A 15,091-nucleotide genomic window follows, 5' to 3' on the forward strand; every position below is an offset into this window, starting at 1 on the left:
TCACCGCCGCCTCAAGGTGTCTGAGAAGGCGGTGGGCGTTATTACTGCGCTTGCCGGGAAATGTAGTTTCATTAGCCGAGGACAGTGAAGCCGAAGGCCATGCCAGTGGGATGTTGGGAAGTGTAGTCCAATGGGTGGACGAAGCCTAAAGCGATGTGAGGCTAAGGCCGTTCCCCTCGAAATGGGATGGACTACAAATCCCAAGTGCCGGCTAGGTGTGATAACTATTGGAGTCTTGATAGGGCTGGATGATAAAGTTCCCAAAGTCCCTTCAGTCAGGACAGAAATGCCATAAAGACATTTCATGGATGGCTTCAGAACCTGAAAGTTGCATTTTAGATTCTCCTCACCTGGCGAAAACTGTAGAGAATACCTTGGGCTGCAAGAAGAACATTCAATATTTTATGAAGTAAAAAGAGAAGTGGAAGTTGGACTTTGAAGAAGCAGGATAGGAAGAATATTGATGCTGTTTAACTTTGGTGGTGGAGAAGACTCCTGAGAATATCATGGACAGCCAAGAAAACAAAGAAATGGATCATCAAACAAATCAACCCAGAGTTCTCACTTGAGACACAAATGACTCAACTTATCTTACTTTGGACACCTGATGCAAAGGCCTGGCTCTCTGGAAAAGGCTCTGATGCTGGAAAAGGTGGAAGGAAAGAGAAGAGGACCACCAGCAGCAAGGTGGACGGATTCAGTTAAGGTAGCAATGGGTACGCTGTTGGAAGACCTGAAAGACCAGGTTAGGGATAGAATGTCATAGAGAAAATCTAGCTATGTGGTCATTAAGACTTGACAGTGACTTGATGGCACATAATCAATCAATCAATCAATCAATTTCTGTCCAGGCAGATCATACAGTCCCTAGAGAAGTCCAGAATCCTGAGAAAAGTGGAAGAGAAGAGGACAACCAGAAGCAAGATGGACGGATTCAGTCACAGTGGCGATGGATGCACCATTGGAAGACCTGAAAGACCATGTTAGAGACAGACCATCATAATAATCTACATATGGTGCTCTACCTGTGTGGTTGCTAAGAGCTGGCACATAATTAATCAATCAATATGAAGATCTAGCTCTCTTGAGAAATCCATAATGTGGTGAAAGGAAGGGGAAGAAGGGGACGACCAGCAGCAAGGTAAATGGACATTTATAGCAGTGATGGATATACCATTGGAAGATCTGAAGGTCCAAGTTGGGGAGAAATCCTCCTAGAGAAAATCTATCTATGTAGTCACTAAGAGTTGACATCGACTTGATGGACATATAATCAGAAAGCAAAACTACTCACTGGAAGTACTAAAACCAAAAAATATAGGTATTTTGTACACATAATAAAAAGGCAAGAGTCATTGAAGAAGACTCTGATGTTTGGAAGAATCAAAGACAATCGAAAAACAGACTGACAAAACAAGGTGGCTAGATGATATCACTGATGACACAGCAGGAGCTTACAAGAACTCATAGAAGCAATTACTGGAAGACATTTCTGACCCAGTGATGTCCATCAGGTCATGAGGAGTTGGAAGCAACAAAACAACTAAATAACAACATATCTAAGAGGAAAGAAAAAACTTGAAGGCTGGGCTGTGCTCTCAGCATAGAGTTCATTCACAGTGGGTTTATATTTGCAAACACATTTACCCATACTAAATTGAACCACCACTTTTTAAAGCCAGTTTTCTGGGTTTGTGTGACAAACAACTGTAGACTAACCAGATTTGCTAGGTTCACACAACACACTAGGTTAAATTGTGGTTGGCTAATTTGTATTCAAGACATGATACAAACATAGCCACTTCCATAGTCCAATTACTGGTGTTACTGCATATCATTCTCAAACTGCTGCTACAGTGATGGTAGAAATGAGAGCAATAACAGTTTGCAGCCAAATATATATGAAGACATATCCTTCTATTATTGCTCCTGCAGTCTTTTTTAAATTCCAGCAGAGTGCAGCCTGTTCACAGAGAAAACTGTGTGTCTCACACACATTTTAAGAAATGGAAACAAGAAATAAAAATTAGCTGTTCCAGTTTTAAAGTAGTGCTTTCCCTGTTGTTCCAACACAGTTTTTGCCATGGATATGATCTGGCACATTTCACTGACAAGGAAGCTGACGTGATTGGTATTTGAGATCTTCCCAGTTTGGGCTCTTTCCAGCCATTTCAGGCTGCTGTGGAAAGCCCCTTCCCCTACCATCACTGGTTTGGGCTACAGGAGATAAGACATTTGCCTCCAGATACCACTGACCATTGAATATTCTGGTGGGACTGACAATTGCCATGGTTCAACAAGAGATGTTGGGCTACAGGCTTCCCAGTCCTGATTTACATGAAGTAGCAAGTGCTCTCTGGGCTTTTCTCATCCCTGCATGGTCAGACCTGAAAGGTTCAACTTCTCAAGGTGCCAAAGAATGAGCATGAAACACATGCAAACCACACATTCTTCTACTGAACTGCATCTATCTTTATCTTTTTCAGCTGCTGTACACTTTGTCCATTTGCTGTGAGATCGCCTATCCTGTACTAGGTGTTGAGGTAGGCAAATTAGCAAACTGACCATAGCCATTTAATTATGTGTTTGTTGGATTCATATCCTGTCTTTGCTCCATGAACTCAAGATGACATGCATAGCACTCCCTCCTCCTCTTTTCCCCACAACAATGACCCAATGGGGAGCAGATAGGCTGAGAGAGGGTGACTGGCCCACGGTCACCCAGGGAACTTTCATGGCTGAAACCTGTGTGCCCTCTATCCTAGTTCAGCACCTTAACTTCTACATGATACTGGCTTTCAGTATTGATACGATGAATAAAAATTCCCCATGTGGTATTCAGGATGGGATTGCATTCCTCTCAACAGACCAAGGTTATCATGCAGCACTGCTTGGTGATCCATCTTGGTCACTTGGTGATGCATCCAGAAGACCCATCCTCTTTGTTTTCTGGAATGGCCCTTGCCACTTGACCTCTAACTTCCTAGTTGAGCTTGAAAGCCACAACATATCTTCTCTCCCACCTGGAAGAATTTGCTCCAGGCATTTATATCATAATACTTTTTATGTTTTTTTCTGGGTGTGAGACTAGGCTGAAGCTGCCATAACCATAAGATGAAGCAGGCAGGTAAGCAGAGAGGATAAAAGCCAAGACTCTTGTCTATGAGAAGCCATTGGGGAGGTAGATAAGAAGGAAGCAAGTCGTTAAGGAAACAAAGAACCTGAACCAGACAAAAGAAGTTGGGCCTGAGCATATGGAAACCCCAATCCCATCAACAGCTGCCAGACTTTTGGGGATAAAAGGGGTCTCAAAGCCCGCCCACTCTGAGTCGTCTGAGTCTCCTGAGTCATCTGAGTCATCTTTGGATCCAGGCTTGGCGGTTTCCCTCTAGCTAGCTAGCTAGTGCCTGGCAGCCTAGTTGGGAAGGACATGGGTAAGTGTGGATGAGTGTGTGTGTGTGTGAGAAAGAGCAAATAGACCTTGCAACCAGTAAAGTTTTGCTGTTACTTTAAATTTACTGGGTCTCCGTGCACTACAAAGAACCTCTTGTGCCTCAGTGTTCGGTTGGAAGTGATTTGTGTGTATCCCTAATTATTTCCTGGCTGTTGACCAGGGCTGTGTGTCTGTCTGCTCCAGCCGCACCTATCTGGAAAACCCAGGTAGAAAGCAAGGGGGGCTGACAAGATCCGCGTGCCTCAACAGGCTGTGAGTGTGTGAGTGAGTGACCATAAGCCGAACCTGGGAGCAGCGTGTGTAACACGGTATCTTTTAGATAAGGCTAGGCCAGATCTGTGATCTGTTTCAGTCTGTCCCTCAAATTTATTATGTATGAGACTACACTCTCCTTTCCCTCTACAGGACTGACTAACCAGGTCTTTTTCATCGTATCCAGGAGATTTTTGTGATATGGAATAATTGATCTGCTGGCGCTCTAACTGCATGTTACAACCTTGACAAGATTATCCATGTTGTGGTAATCTTCTGCAACGGATGTTTAAAACTAATAAAAGTTGTGTGCAATTCTCTGGGGTGCCTTGTCTGTACAATGCACTCTGATGTATTTTAGGCAGTTTTTAATTTTCCCAAGCTTTCGAATTCTCAGTTTGATAGGGTTCTTTTTATTGTATTCTTAATTGAGCTCCACTGTATTTTAGGATTTCATTAATCAGCCACTTAGATCAAAAGTGGACATAGAAAAAGTGAGGGATCCCAGCAAATATATTGGCATAATCTATTTAGGTGCAAGTGAAAATCAGAAAATTCAGAAAACTTCATAATTATAAATCAAACAGCCCCCAACCTGAAATTAGACTTCAGTTCTTGTAAACATTATGCCCACTGGATGGTCCTGCTGGGGATGATGGGAGCCACAGTCCATAACATCTAAAGGACATCAGGTTGGAAACATTTTTCTTAGAATTACAGCTATGCCATAACCCTAAATCAGCTTCAAGAAAAGCCGTTTCATTTCATTTCATCAGGGTGCATAAGGCCGAGGCAAAAGGCCTGCACATTATCTTCTCAGTCATGTCTGTTCAGACTTTGAATGTTGGCTGCTCCCCTTTTCGCAGCCGTGGGGATATGTTTTGCTTTGCAATTCTGCGATACAACATCGCCGGAGAGCCATTTCTGCATTCACCCCATCTTCCTTGGATTGCTATAAAAGATCCAGTAAGCCCTTTTTAAAAGGTAGATCAGAGGGGCAGAGGTGACAGGCTGGGGATGGGAGTGGGAGGGAGGGGTGTGTGCCAGAAATTGCATTTAGGAAACGCTGCTGGAATGTACATTTACCCAATATGTTTCAGGTAATGCAGCGTTTCCCCCAAGCAGTTGTTCATGATTATTCAGTGCCATTAAACGCTCTTGTTTAATCTGCGGAGAGCTGCCAACTGCGTTTTCCATATGCTGACTTGTTCCCTCGATTTGCTTGAGCTCCGCCGCATGAGCCGTACCGGGGGATGGCAGAGAAGAACACGAAGCCGCACCTTTGGCTGGGAGAAAGCTCCGAGGTGATAAACCGAAGAGGTTTGCTTCTGAGAATGCACACGCTGGATCGTGCTGCAGGTGGACCTGCACCATAGTCACGAGGGAGTGGCACACTTGAGAGGTATCGTAACAGCCTTTTTGTACATGATGCTGGCAGTGGCAAACAGCCTACAGCGAGGGGCAGGAGGAAATCTCGGATTCTACATTGTGGTTGAAGTCTCTGCAGGAGACTTCTCAATGGGAGAAAAATGCTTTTAAAATTCTTTGAAACTGTAATGACTCCAGTAGTGCAAAAGTAAATGTTGAGAGGGATTAACAATTATTATTCATAGTACAGGGCAGCCTTCTCCAACCAGGTGCCCTCTAGATGGGCCGGGCTACAGGTCCTACTGTTTGAACATGAATATCTGTGCTGGCTGTGGCTGACAGATGTTACAACCATCAGGTTAGGTAAGATATTCAGTGTTTGTCCCTCTGGAGGCCTCACAGGTGGTTGGGAATGCCTGTTACATACCTCAAAGCCTTCTAGAGCTGTGGATTTAAGCTGCACATATAATCCCCAACGATTAATAATTGTTTACCTTTTCGATAGAGGTATCTACATAAACTGAATGGTCAGTATGGTGTGGTGGTTAAAATATTGGAGTAGGAGCAGGAATTCGATGCTGGTCCACCCACAACAATGGAAGCTTACTGTGTACTTTTGATCAGTTACTCTCTCTCTCACCGTAACCTACCTTACAGGGTTGTTGTTGTGGGAAAAATGGGAAGAGAGAGTGCTACATATGTTGTCTTGAGCTCATGGAGAAAGGACCAGCTATAGAGGTGGTCCTCATTTAGCAACCACAATTGGGACCGGTAACTCAGTCATTAAGTGAAGTGGTTGCTAAGTGAAACTATGAATCTGCTTATAATCTTACTTTAACTTTCCTTGGCTTTAGAGACCTGCAAAGGTTGTAAATGTGAGGATTGGTTGCAAAGTTACTTTTTCATCACCGCTGTAACTGCAAATGGTCGCTAAACAAGGCAGTCACTAAAGGAGGACTACCTGTAAATCTAACAAACAAACAAAAGAAGCCATTTCTTTATGCCTTAGCATAAAGTACACAATATTTTAACAAATTTTAAAAAGTACTTTAAAGCCTGAACAAATAAAAAATACAAAAACAAATAAAAATACGAAAAGGTGTCTTTAGGGTTGGAGGGTATTCAGTGAAAGGCCTGGACCTCAGACTTCCCATTTTGGATGGTGGCAGTGATAGGATTTGGAGCAAAGTCTGCTAGCTTTTCATGAATATATGATGCTAATATCCATGGAAGCTCAGGGCCTTGCCTTGAATCTGACAGCAAACAGGCAGCCCATGAAAATAACCCAAACCAGGTGCATTTTGCTTCCAACATAACATAACAGAAAAAGTTTTCCTTAAGTTACACTCAGTTCCTGGTACCTTGAGAGACACACCCATGTACTTTTCTTGGCATGATACAGAAGAAGCTTGCCTTTGCCATCTTCCAAGATTTTTTTTCCATTTTTTTGTTCTGGATTTCATGGTGACTTCCCATCTAAGTACTTACTAGGTAATGAGCATGGGAAGCTTTTGGGTCAGGTCAGTCTAAGTCAGTGTTTCTCAACCTTGGCAACTTGAAGACAAGTGGCTGGGGGATTCTGGGAGTTGAAGTCCACCCGACTTCAAGTTGCCAAGGTTGAGAAACACTGATCTAAGTTGACCAGGTGCTGCCATTTGCTGTGGCTAAATAAAGCTTTTCTGTTTTGCCTCCAAACCAGTCTTGACTCCTGGTGACTGCCTGGACTAGTTGCTGCAGTTTTCTTGGCAAGATTTTGGAAGTGGTTTGCCCTCGCCTTCTTCTTCCAAGGGATGAGAGAGAGGGACTGGCCCAAGATCACCCAGCTGGCTTTGTGCCTAAAGCGGGACTAGAACTCAGTTTTCCCCACTCCTATTCCAGTACCTTAACCCCCAGACCAAACTCAGTACACCCATTAAGACTTTTCCCATGGCATTTTGCCCATCCTCAGAGAGTTTTTTGTCCTACACTCCCAAGAAACCTCTGCTCTTTTTCCACGTAGAGAGAAGGGATGAATAAGAAACTCATTCTGTCTGAATGTTTATACAGATTTACACAATTTCCATCTTCTGAACTGCACAACTTTCCCCTAAGCAGCAAAAATTGGACTTTTCTTAATTTTTCAGTTCTGTTTGCATCTTTAAAAGTGCCTACAAAAGTGTGTCTATTAAGTGAATGTCAGTACAAAAATACATTGTATTAGGAAAAAGCCATTTGCAGAAAGTGTGTATGTGTACAAAAATGCACATTTAGGAGAAATGCATACAAAATGAGCCAGTACAGGTAGTCCTCATTTAGCAATCACAGTTGGGACTGGCCACTCAGTTGTTAAACCAAGAGGTCACTAAATGAAACTCTGATGGTGCTTACGATCTGACTTCAGCTTTCCTTTGCTTTACAGACCTGTAACGGTCATAAATGCGAGGATTGGTCATAAAATTACTTTTTCATCACTGTCTTAGTAACTGAATAGTCACTAAATGAGGTCTATCTGTATGGGTAGTCATTGAGGGGTTGGACTAGGGCTGAGTAGACCCAGGTTCAAGTCACGTTTTAACCATGAAACTTACCTGGACACCTAATAAATTTCCATACTCCAACCTACCTGACTTCCTCTCTGTCCAGCCTACTTCACAGGGTTCTTGTTACAGAAAAAAACTGGATTAATGCTAAGTATTCTAGCTTGAGCTCCTAGAGGAATGCTGGGATATAAACCTAACAAACAAAATAAATGTCAAAATTTTATACAGGTTTTTGTAGACCTTTTTTTAAAAAATAAATATATCCAGAAGATGTTTGTTGTAGGAATAAAATGGAAGTGCTATGTACACTGCCTTGACCTGTATGAAAGGTAGGCTATAAATCTAATGAAGAAACAAACAAATCATACAGAGACAGCCAATATGGATTTATAATTCCAGGGGGATGCCAAAAAGTCAAGATGTCGGCCACACATGTAAAAAAGGGACAGAGCTTTGATGACATGGTTGTGGGTGACATCGTGACTTTTTTGACAACACTCCCCCCTGACACCCCTGTATAATTTGGAAAAGGAGAAGTAGAGTGAAACTGAAATCATCAGCTTCCCCTATAAATAATGGGGAGTGTTTTGCTACATTTATATGTAGTGTAGTTTGGCTCTTAAGAGTATGATTTTAGGAAATGAGTAAAAGAGGAGGGGGGTTACTTCTCAGCCAACATAGGATGCAACTTCCTGTTCCCCCTACATTTGCAGTGATCTTCTGCCTTTAATAGAAAAGGACCAGTTCTTGACTTCTTTCCCCATCAATATTAGCTGAGTATTTATCAGGTACGAAAGAGCGGGAAGTCCCACCTCTGCCTGTAGGAACAAAGCGCTTGAAAAGCCCTGTTTTGTTTTTAGCTGCCCTGAGTACATTTTAGTGGAGAAACAAGGGAATTTTTACACAGCAGTAATTTAAATAAATAATTGTTTGGGAAAACTCTTCCCAGTTTCCTGTTCTCGGGAGTGCACGGATGAAAAAAGCAAGAAGAAGAATCTGTACACTCCAGAAACCCGATAGGAGGCAGCAGCTGATCTTCTCATCACCTGCCTAAAAATAATCTGGGCCGGCTTCTTCTGGTGGAGCAGTCTCTGTCGTCTGAATGATATTGGCCACGCCAGGAAAAAGGGCGCTTGGCATTTGGTGTCAGAGTGTGTTTGGATGTTTATGAAGGTAAGGCACTCTTACAGTCTTCTCTGAGCTTCAAAAGGCCATCCTTACTAAATCTTTTCCTCTTTTCCCTTGTCTCTTTTGGAGCAAAGTATTCTCTCCCTCCATCTTTGTACTTCTTCAGAGTTGGACGTGGGGAAATTGCTTAAACAATTTCTTTGCCAGCTCATAGAAGGTCTGTGCCATCCTTCTTTGTTAGGTTGGGGGGGAGCGGCAATCTGCTTTTCTTCCTTCCTCTTACCATCATAACTTTTCACTCCTGGGATGTGAAGTTCTGCTATAAAGTCAGAAGACAATATACCATGAAAGCATTAAGAACTGAGCAAGTGACTTTAGAAAAGTAACAAGGGAGCGAGAAAGAACAAAGGGGGGAATTTCTATATTGCAAATATTTCTTTTCCGATTAAAGTGAATGTATTGCTAAGCAAAATATGATTGTTATGATTCTGTATTTTTTCTGAGCATGTCCTTCAGAAGCGTAATTTGTTTCTCTCTTTGTTTATGCGTATGTTTCTGTGGCTGTGCATACATGTGTGCAGCACAGAGCCTGTAACAGAAGCGAAAACCAACCTTAAGCATGTTTGCTTCAAAGTATTGCCCATTTACGTACTCCTTAGTGAATAGAGATTGGATTGCAATTCCATGAAAATTCTCTGATACATATGTAGCCTCTCTCATTGAAAGCAGAATAAGGAAAGAAACCCTGTATTTCAGCAGGATCACGACCTCAGTCATTTATGTCTGAGGAACGTGATCCAAGCACCAGAAAAATCTGCGAAAGGGCAAAAAAGTTGAGTTGTCCACTTGATTGCAGGTATAATTCATTTATATCCAACTCAGCTCTCCAGTCCATTGAAGATAAACTGTCAATACTTTTTGGCAGAACAGATAAGAATAGTTTATGATACTTGTGCCTGGAATATTATCGAGAACTTTCAAGTATAAATAAATCACATAAGGTTTAAAAAAGAAACAGAAAATAAAGAACAAGTAGTATGTAACAGATATGAAATTATTTATCTAGGAAATGCTTCATTAAGCTGAGAAATATTATTTAAGCTGCCACAGATAAGGACGATTTTGTAGAGGTGGATCGAAGAAAGTAAATAGTAAAAAAAGCATTGACATTAGGAAATTAAAAAAGGAAGCAATGATATATCATACTCAAAGATATGTATTTGTTATAGAATTTAACTGTGCAGTGTTCTTTATGTAAAAATAATTTCCATTATGCTAGGTTATATTTCCTCCCCTAACTGTGCGTGAGAATACAATCTTCCTTGTTGTCACTAAGTTATTTAGAAATATGAAACTAACTCTCCTATTTATAATTGATTATCTGTGTGGTTGCATAAAGAGTTTGGAGCTTTTATCAAGTAAAACACATACAGTTAAAGTGGATGGTTAGGCAGGTTTTGGCTCTGGTTAATGGTCACAGATTTGATTTACTACAATGGGCTAAGCTCCCAGAATTCCCCAGCCAGCAAGGAGTTGAAGTCCACCCGTCTTGAAGTTGCCAAGGTTGAGGAACCCTGGGCTAAACCATACTTCTCTTAATCATGGCTTATTGAATGAGCTACAATGGGTTGGGCTTCTATGGTACATTAAGGCAGGGTTCTCAAACTGTGGGTCAGGATACCTCAGGGGATTATGAGCATCTTAGAGGGGAGCAACAATTAAAAAAAAAACACTTGAACCATTTCAGACAGCAGAGTGGGAACTCTGTCAAAAATCGATCCAGGTTTGGTTTTGTTTTGTTTTTTGCTTTGTCTGCACAAGTCCCAGGGAAGTTCTTGTGAGTGCGAAAACCTCAGTCATATCTAGTTTAAAATTTAATTATTAAAAAAAAAAGTGTCCGTCCCTCCTTCTTTTTCTCAACCCTGCCCCCCCCTCCGGCAGACTCTAAATGGAAAAAAAATCTGATTAAAAAAAAGGAAAAGCGGAGCAGTGAAATTTATTGGCAAGTATGAACTAGAAAATGGAAAGAACTGACCCTAGAGAAGGCAAACAACGTATTGGGGAATTTCCTCCTATTTCTGTCCTTGCCCTTGCATTTTGAGCAATTTATTGCTTAAAATTCATTTTTTTCTTTTTGAGTAGAAATGTCACTATCCTGGAATAAAGGCCTCGGGAAATAGGAACTGATTGTTTCCTCAAAAGTAAAAGGAACTGGAGGACCTGAAATAAACAACTTGGCTCTCTAGAAGTTTTGACTTCAATTCCCATCACCCTAACCAACAAGTTCTTGCCAGAATTGTAGTCCAAAGCTACCTATTCTGCAGTTGATATGTGGCTTGTCTATTCTAGCTGCTGTTTTCATTTCTAAGAAATATGTTTGGAAAGAGCAAATTAGAGGACTACCTTCTAATGCTATTAAAATAGGGATGGGGGGGTTGGGGATACGTAGGGTTTCCCTACCTGGACAACTTCCAGATGTGTCCCAAATTCTCAACAATGACCCCATGGCTAGGGAATGCTGGGAGTTGAAGTCCACACATCTGGAAGATGTCCATTTGGGCTTCTAGTCCTGCCTTAGGCACAAAAATAGCTGGGTGACTTTGGGCCAGTCACTTGTCTCAGCCTCAGGAAAAAGAAGGCAAGGGCACTTTTGAAAAATGCTGCGAAGAACTTCCGGGGAAGCAATGATGGACTGAAGATGACTGTGGTGGAAAGAGAAGCCAGTGAATGGATTGGCTCCTCAGAATTTCTCTCTGGAGCAAGGAGAGGACCAGGATCACCCACAAGCGCTCCATACAGTGGTCTCTAGTAGGTTTTAGAGCACTGGGAGCCAGGGGAAGGTCATTTTACCTAAGCCGTGGTTCGGCACATTCAAAAGGACCCTGGGTTCGCATACTTCTTTTTTTAACCACTTTAGGAAATTGCTTGTTAATGGCTTTTTGGATATTAAGAGCCCTCAGAAGGGCAAGATTCATTACGCTGGGTGAGTTTCCTGCTATCCTTGATGAAATAAGTTTCATGCAAGTTTAAGGACTTAAAAAAAATTGGAATAAATGGCAAAAGGGTGACTAGAACATTGATTTTGGAAAATTATAAATGTATTAAGGGGCCAGCTGTACTTGAAATAAGATTTTGAATTTAATTACAAGACTATTACCTGTGGGATATTTACAATTTTACAAAAAATACATGTGAAGATTTTGAAACTAACTGTAAGAAAACTTCCTGTGGAAAAGTGTTGTTGATTAGGGGAAAAAAAACCATGATAAGAGGGGACTTTGAAGGTTGACTAGAGGGAACCAGAAAGAACTAAAAATTATAATTAAAGGAGAATAGACCCATTAATAAAGAATGGAGCAATATTATTTGTCTTCCAATATTATTTGGAAGAATTCAAGGGTATTTGGGAACAGTGCACTCAGAAATTACTCTTAAGATTGTCTGCTATTATAAAAATGGATTCAAAAGAAGTTATGGAAGAGGAGCAGATTTTACTGGATAAAACAGAGACTGAGGCTGATCTGAATGTGGATCTCAAAATGGATTTTAAAATGTCAGGCTACAAGAATGATGGAAAATGATGTAACACTGGATTTACAAATGAAACCGGCTGATGTCCTAATAATTAAAGGAGACATACAAATAATAGATCAGAAGAGTGGCTTTGAAACTTTCTTGGTTTTACAAAAGAGACATGTTAAACTTGTAAAGGAGCTTCTGAGAGGAGACAAAGAGAAAATGATAAGAAATCAACTTGTGGGACACTATTTGAAGGGATTAAAGATCAAGATTCTTAAAAGTAAATAGAAGAAATACAAAGTGGGTTTATTTGATCAAGGTTAAAATATATATGTTGTTTCTGGTAGCTCTGAATGGATTTTTCTTGACTAGGTTTGAATGACGAGGCTTTAAAGCTTTGTTTATAGGTAAAGTATAAGATATGGGAAGAAGAATTTTTTATTGTATTTTTAGAGAAAGTGATATGTTACTGTGTTAAAAGGAAATGAAGGAATATGAAACTGATTTATTTGATAAAGATTAAAATATATATTTCCTTATTTCTGGTAATGAACTTTTGCTGATTAGGACTGAATGATGAGGCTTTATTATTTGTTTATAGATAAGAAATGAGATATGGGAAGAAGAGATCTTTTGTAGAAATGTCAGAGAAAGTGATAAGTTAGTGAAATGGTTTGTACTCATCTTGATGAAGGGAAAGTCATTTATTTATACAACTTTTTTCTTTATGTTTTCTTTTTCTTTTTCCCTGCACTTTTTCTTTTTTTCTTTTTCTATTTTTCTTAGTTTGTGTTAGTTTTTATTTTGTATTTTTAAACTTTAATAAAAATTATTATTAAAAAAAAGAAAGAAAAATGTTGCCAAGAAAACTGGAGGGACTTGTCCAGATAGTCACCAAGAATCAAGAGTGACTTGAAGGCAATGGTAGCAGGAAAAAAAGTTTCATGTACTGTAGGCTTTGTTCTGTTGATCACAAGAGCTACTCCATCCAGTTGTACAAGTAGTGGTTGAGAGGCCCAGGTTCAAATTCACAGTCAGCAAGGAAGCTTAGTGTGTGAATGTGGATTCGTGGTTATCACTCGGCCCCTCCTATCTTTCAGAACAGGAAGAGGAGTACTGGGAACACGCCCTTGAGTACCTTGAAGGAAATTTGGGATGTATAGGCAACAAATACAAAATACAATTCAATACGTGACTCGCTCGTGGTATAACTGTGAACCTTTCTCTCATTGCATGGTAAAGGTTTGCTTTGCTTTGCAACAGTGCAGTTGTTCCAGAGGAAGCAATGAAAATTGCATTTTGTGGCAACGACAACCCTTCTGCTTACAACATTAGTGCTGGATTCGTAAGAAATGTCTGTTTTCTGGATGCCCTCAATTTGGTACCTCATGTGTTCCTCTTATTCATCACATTTCCTATATTGTTTATTGGTGAGTAATGCCACAGCCTGCTTCTTCCAATCCTATTACAGTCTGCATAGTTTAGTCCTGATAACAAATAAACCAACCTTCTTTCCTTCCTTCCTTCCTTCCTTCCTTCCTTCCTTCCTTCCTTCCTTCCTTCCTTCCTTCCTTCCCATCCATCCATCCATCCATCCATCCATCCATCCATCCATCCATCACAGTTTCCTTCCATTTCCCATTTCTTTTTAATTCTTACATTTGTTTAATTCCATATCCATGTCAGTTTATGAATTTGTTAAAAAAGAAAAGGTTAGTTGAAAAATTCTACACATTTCTCCTAATCTATGAACTTTTGTTTGATTGTTTGTATACATACCATTTGCTTGCAGTTTTTTCTCAAATACAATGCATTTTTAGCACTTTTTTGCTAATATGCACATTTTTACAAGCATTTTCTCTTGATCCTTTTGGGTACATTTTTTTAATTGTTTAACTATATCCCCAAATTCTAAAGTATACAGGTATGTGTTGTCTATTCATAAATGTATTCAGGGTCCTATATAGATTTAGAATTGTAAATTAGTGGATCCTGCAGACAGATGCAATCCAAATTAATTTCCCCATCCACCCTGTCTTGAGCTTTTGAACAGTTCACAGAATGATGCTCAATCACTGTTTTAACGCCAACACACCAGAATTCATCATCACATTGACCCAGATTCTGAAATGCAGAATGCTGCATTTTAATTATTTTTTCTTCCTGAAGAACAAATGCATATGATGTCAACAGAAGCAGAGCCCAAGCAAGCCAAATTAGAAACAAGAAGGCAGTATCAGCAGGCATAACAGAAGAAAGATTTTAAAGCAGCTTAAAGGAGCAAAACAGGTGTCTGCAGGGAGGTTCAAGAGGGGCCAGATCCTGAAAGTAGCATCCACTGACACGATGCAAGCTCCTCCCCTTTTGTATATGGGTCCTGATGCTGCTCGTATGCGCCAAAGGGGGAATCACGGGTCATGATGGTGCAATGTCACCTTTGCCATGCGGGATTCCGCAGACACTTCTGAAACAAATCCAGAAAAAGAGTCTAGGTAGAACTAAAAATGTGCATACTGAGATTCAGATGGAAAACAAAAAGGAAAAAAGAGAATAATGGGAGTTTCCTGGGATATGCCAACCCATCTGAGATATACCTGCATTATTTTGCTCTTGTGCTTCAAGCACTGCCTTTCCATGACTCTTGAACTGGATTCTTTATTTTAGGATGGGGAAGTCAAAGCTCCAAAGTCCAGATCCATCACAACACATGGCTACACTTCCCTGGACACAATCTGCGATGGATCTTGACGTTCACTCTCCTCTTTGTCCATGTGTGTGAAATCGGCGAGGGCATTGTTTCAGATGCGTAAGTACTGGGGAAGGAGACAAGAAGCCCAGCTGATGGTGGGGC

The 15,091-nt window shown here is 40.6% G+C and overlaps 1 protein-coding gene across 7 annotated transcripts in view; it reads left to right on the top strand.

Annotated features, from left to right (window-relative positions):
* The first annotated feature begins 8,555 nt into the window (after positions 1-8,555).
* The window catches only part of ABCC9 (ATP binding cassette subfamily C member 9), an 84,772-nt gene continuing 78,236 nt past the window's right edge, over positions 8,556-15,091 (top strand). For 2 of the 7 annotated variants that reach the window (XM_088141354.1, XM_015889690.3), the window contains exons 1-3: positions 8,572-8,766; positions 13,504-13,670; positions 14,905-15,046. In XM_088141354.1, the coding sequence (XP_087997480.1) occupies positions 13,526-13,670; positions 14,905-15,046 (287 nt within the window). In that variant the 5' untranslated portion in view covers positions 8,572-8,766; positions 13,504-13,525. Of the gene's footprint in view, positions 8,767-13,340; positions 13,671-14,904; positions 15,047-15,091 lie in introns of all 7 variants that reach the window. The other 5 variants (XM_088141358.1, XM_088141359.1, XM_088141355.1 and 2 more) reach the window with 5 other exon arrangements.

This window comes from Python bivittatus, unplaced genomic scaffold (genome assembly GCF_059951505.1).
Source record: "Python bivittatus isolate LINGU-HERP-01145 unplaced genomic scaffold, Pbiv_v1 ctg000330_np1212, whole genome shotgun sequence".
In the NCBI taxonomy this organism is placed as follows: domain Eukaryota; kingdom Metazoa; phylum Chordata; class Lepidosauria; order Squamata; family Pythonidae; genus Python; species Python bivittatus.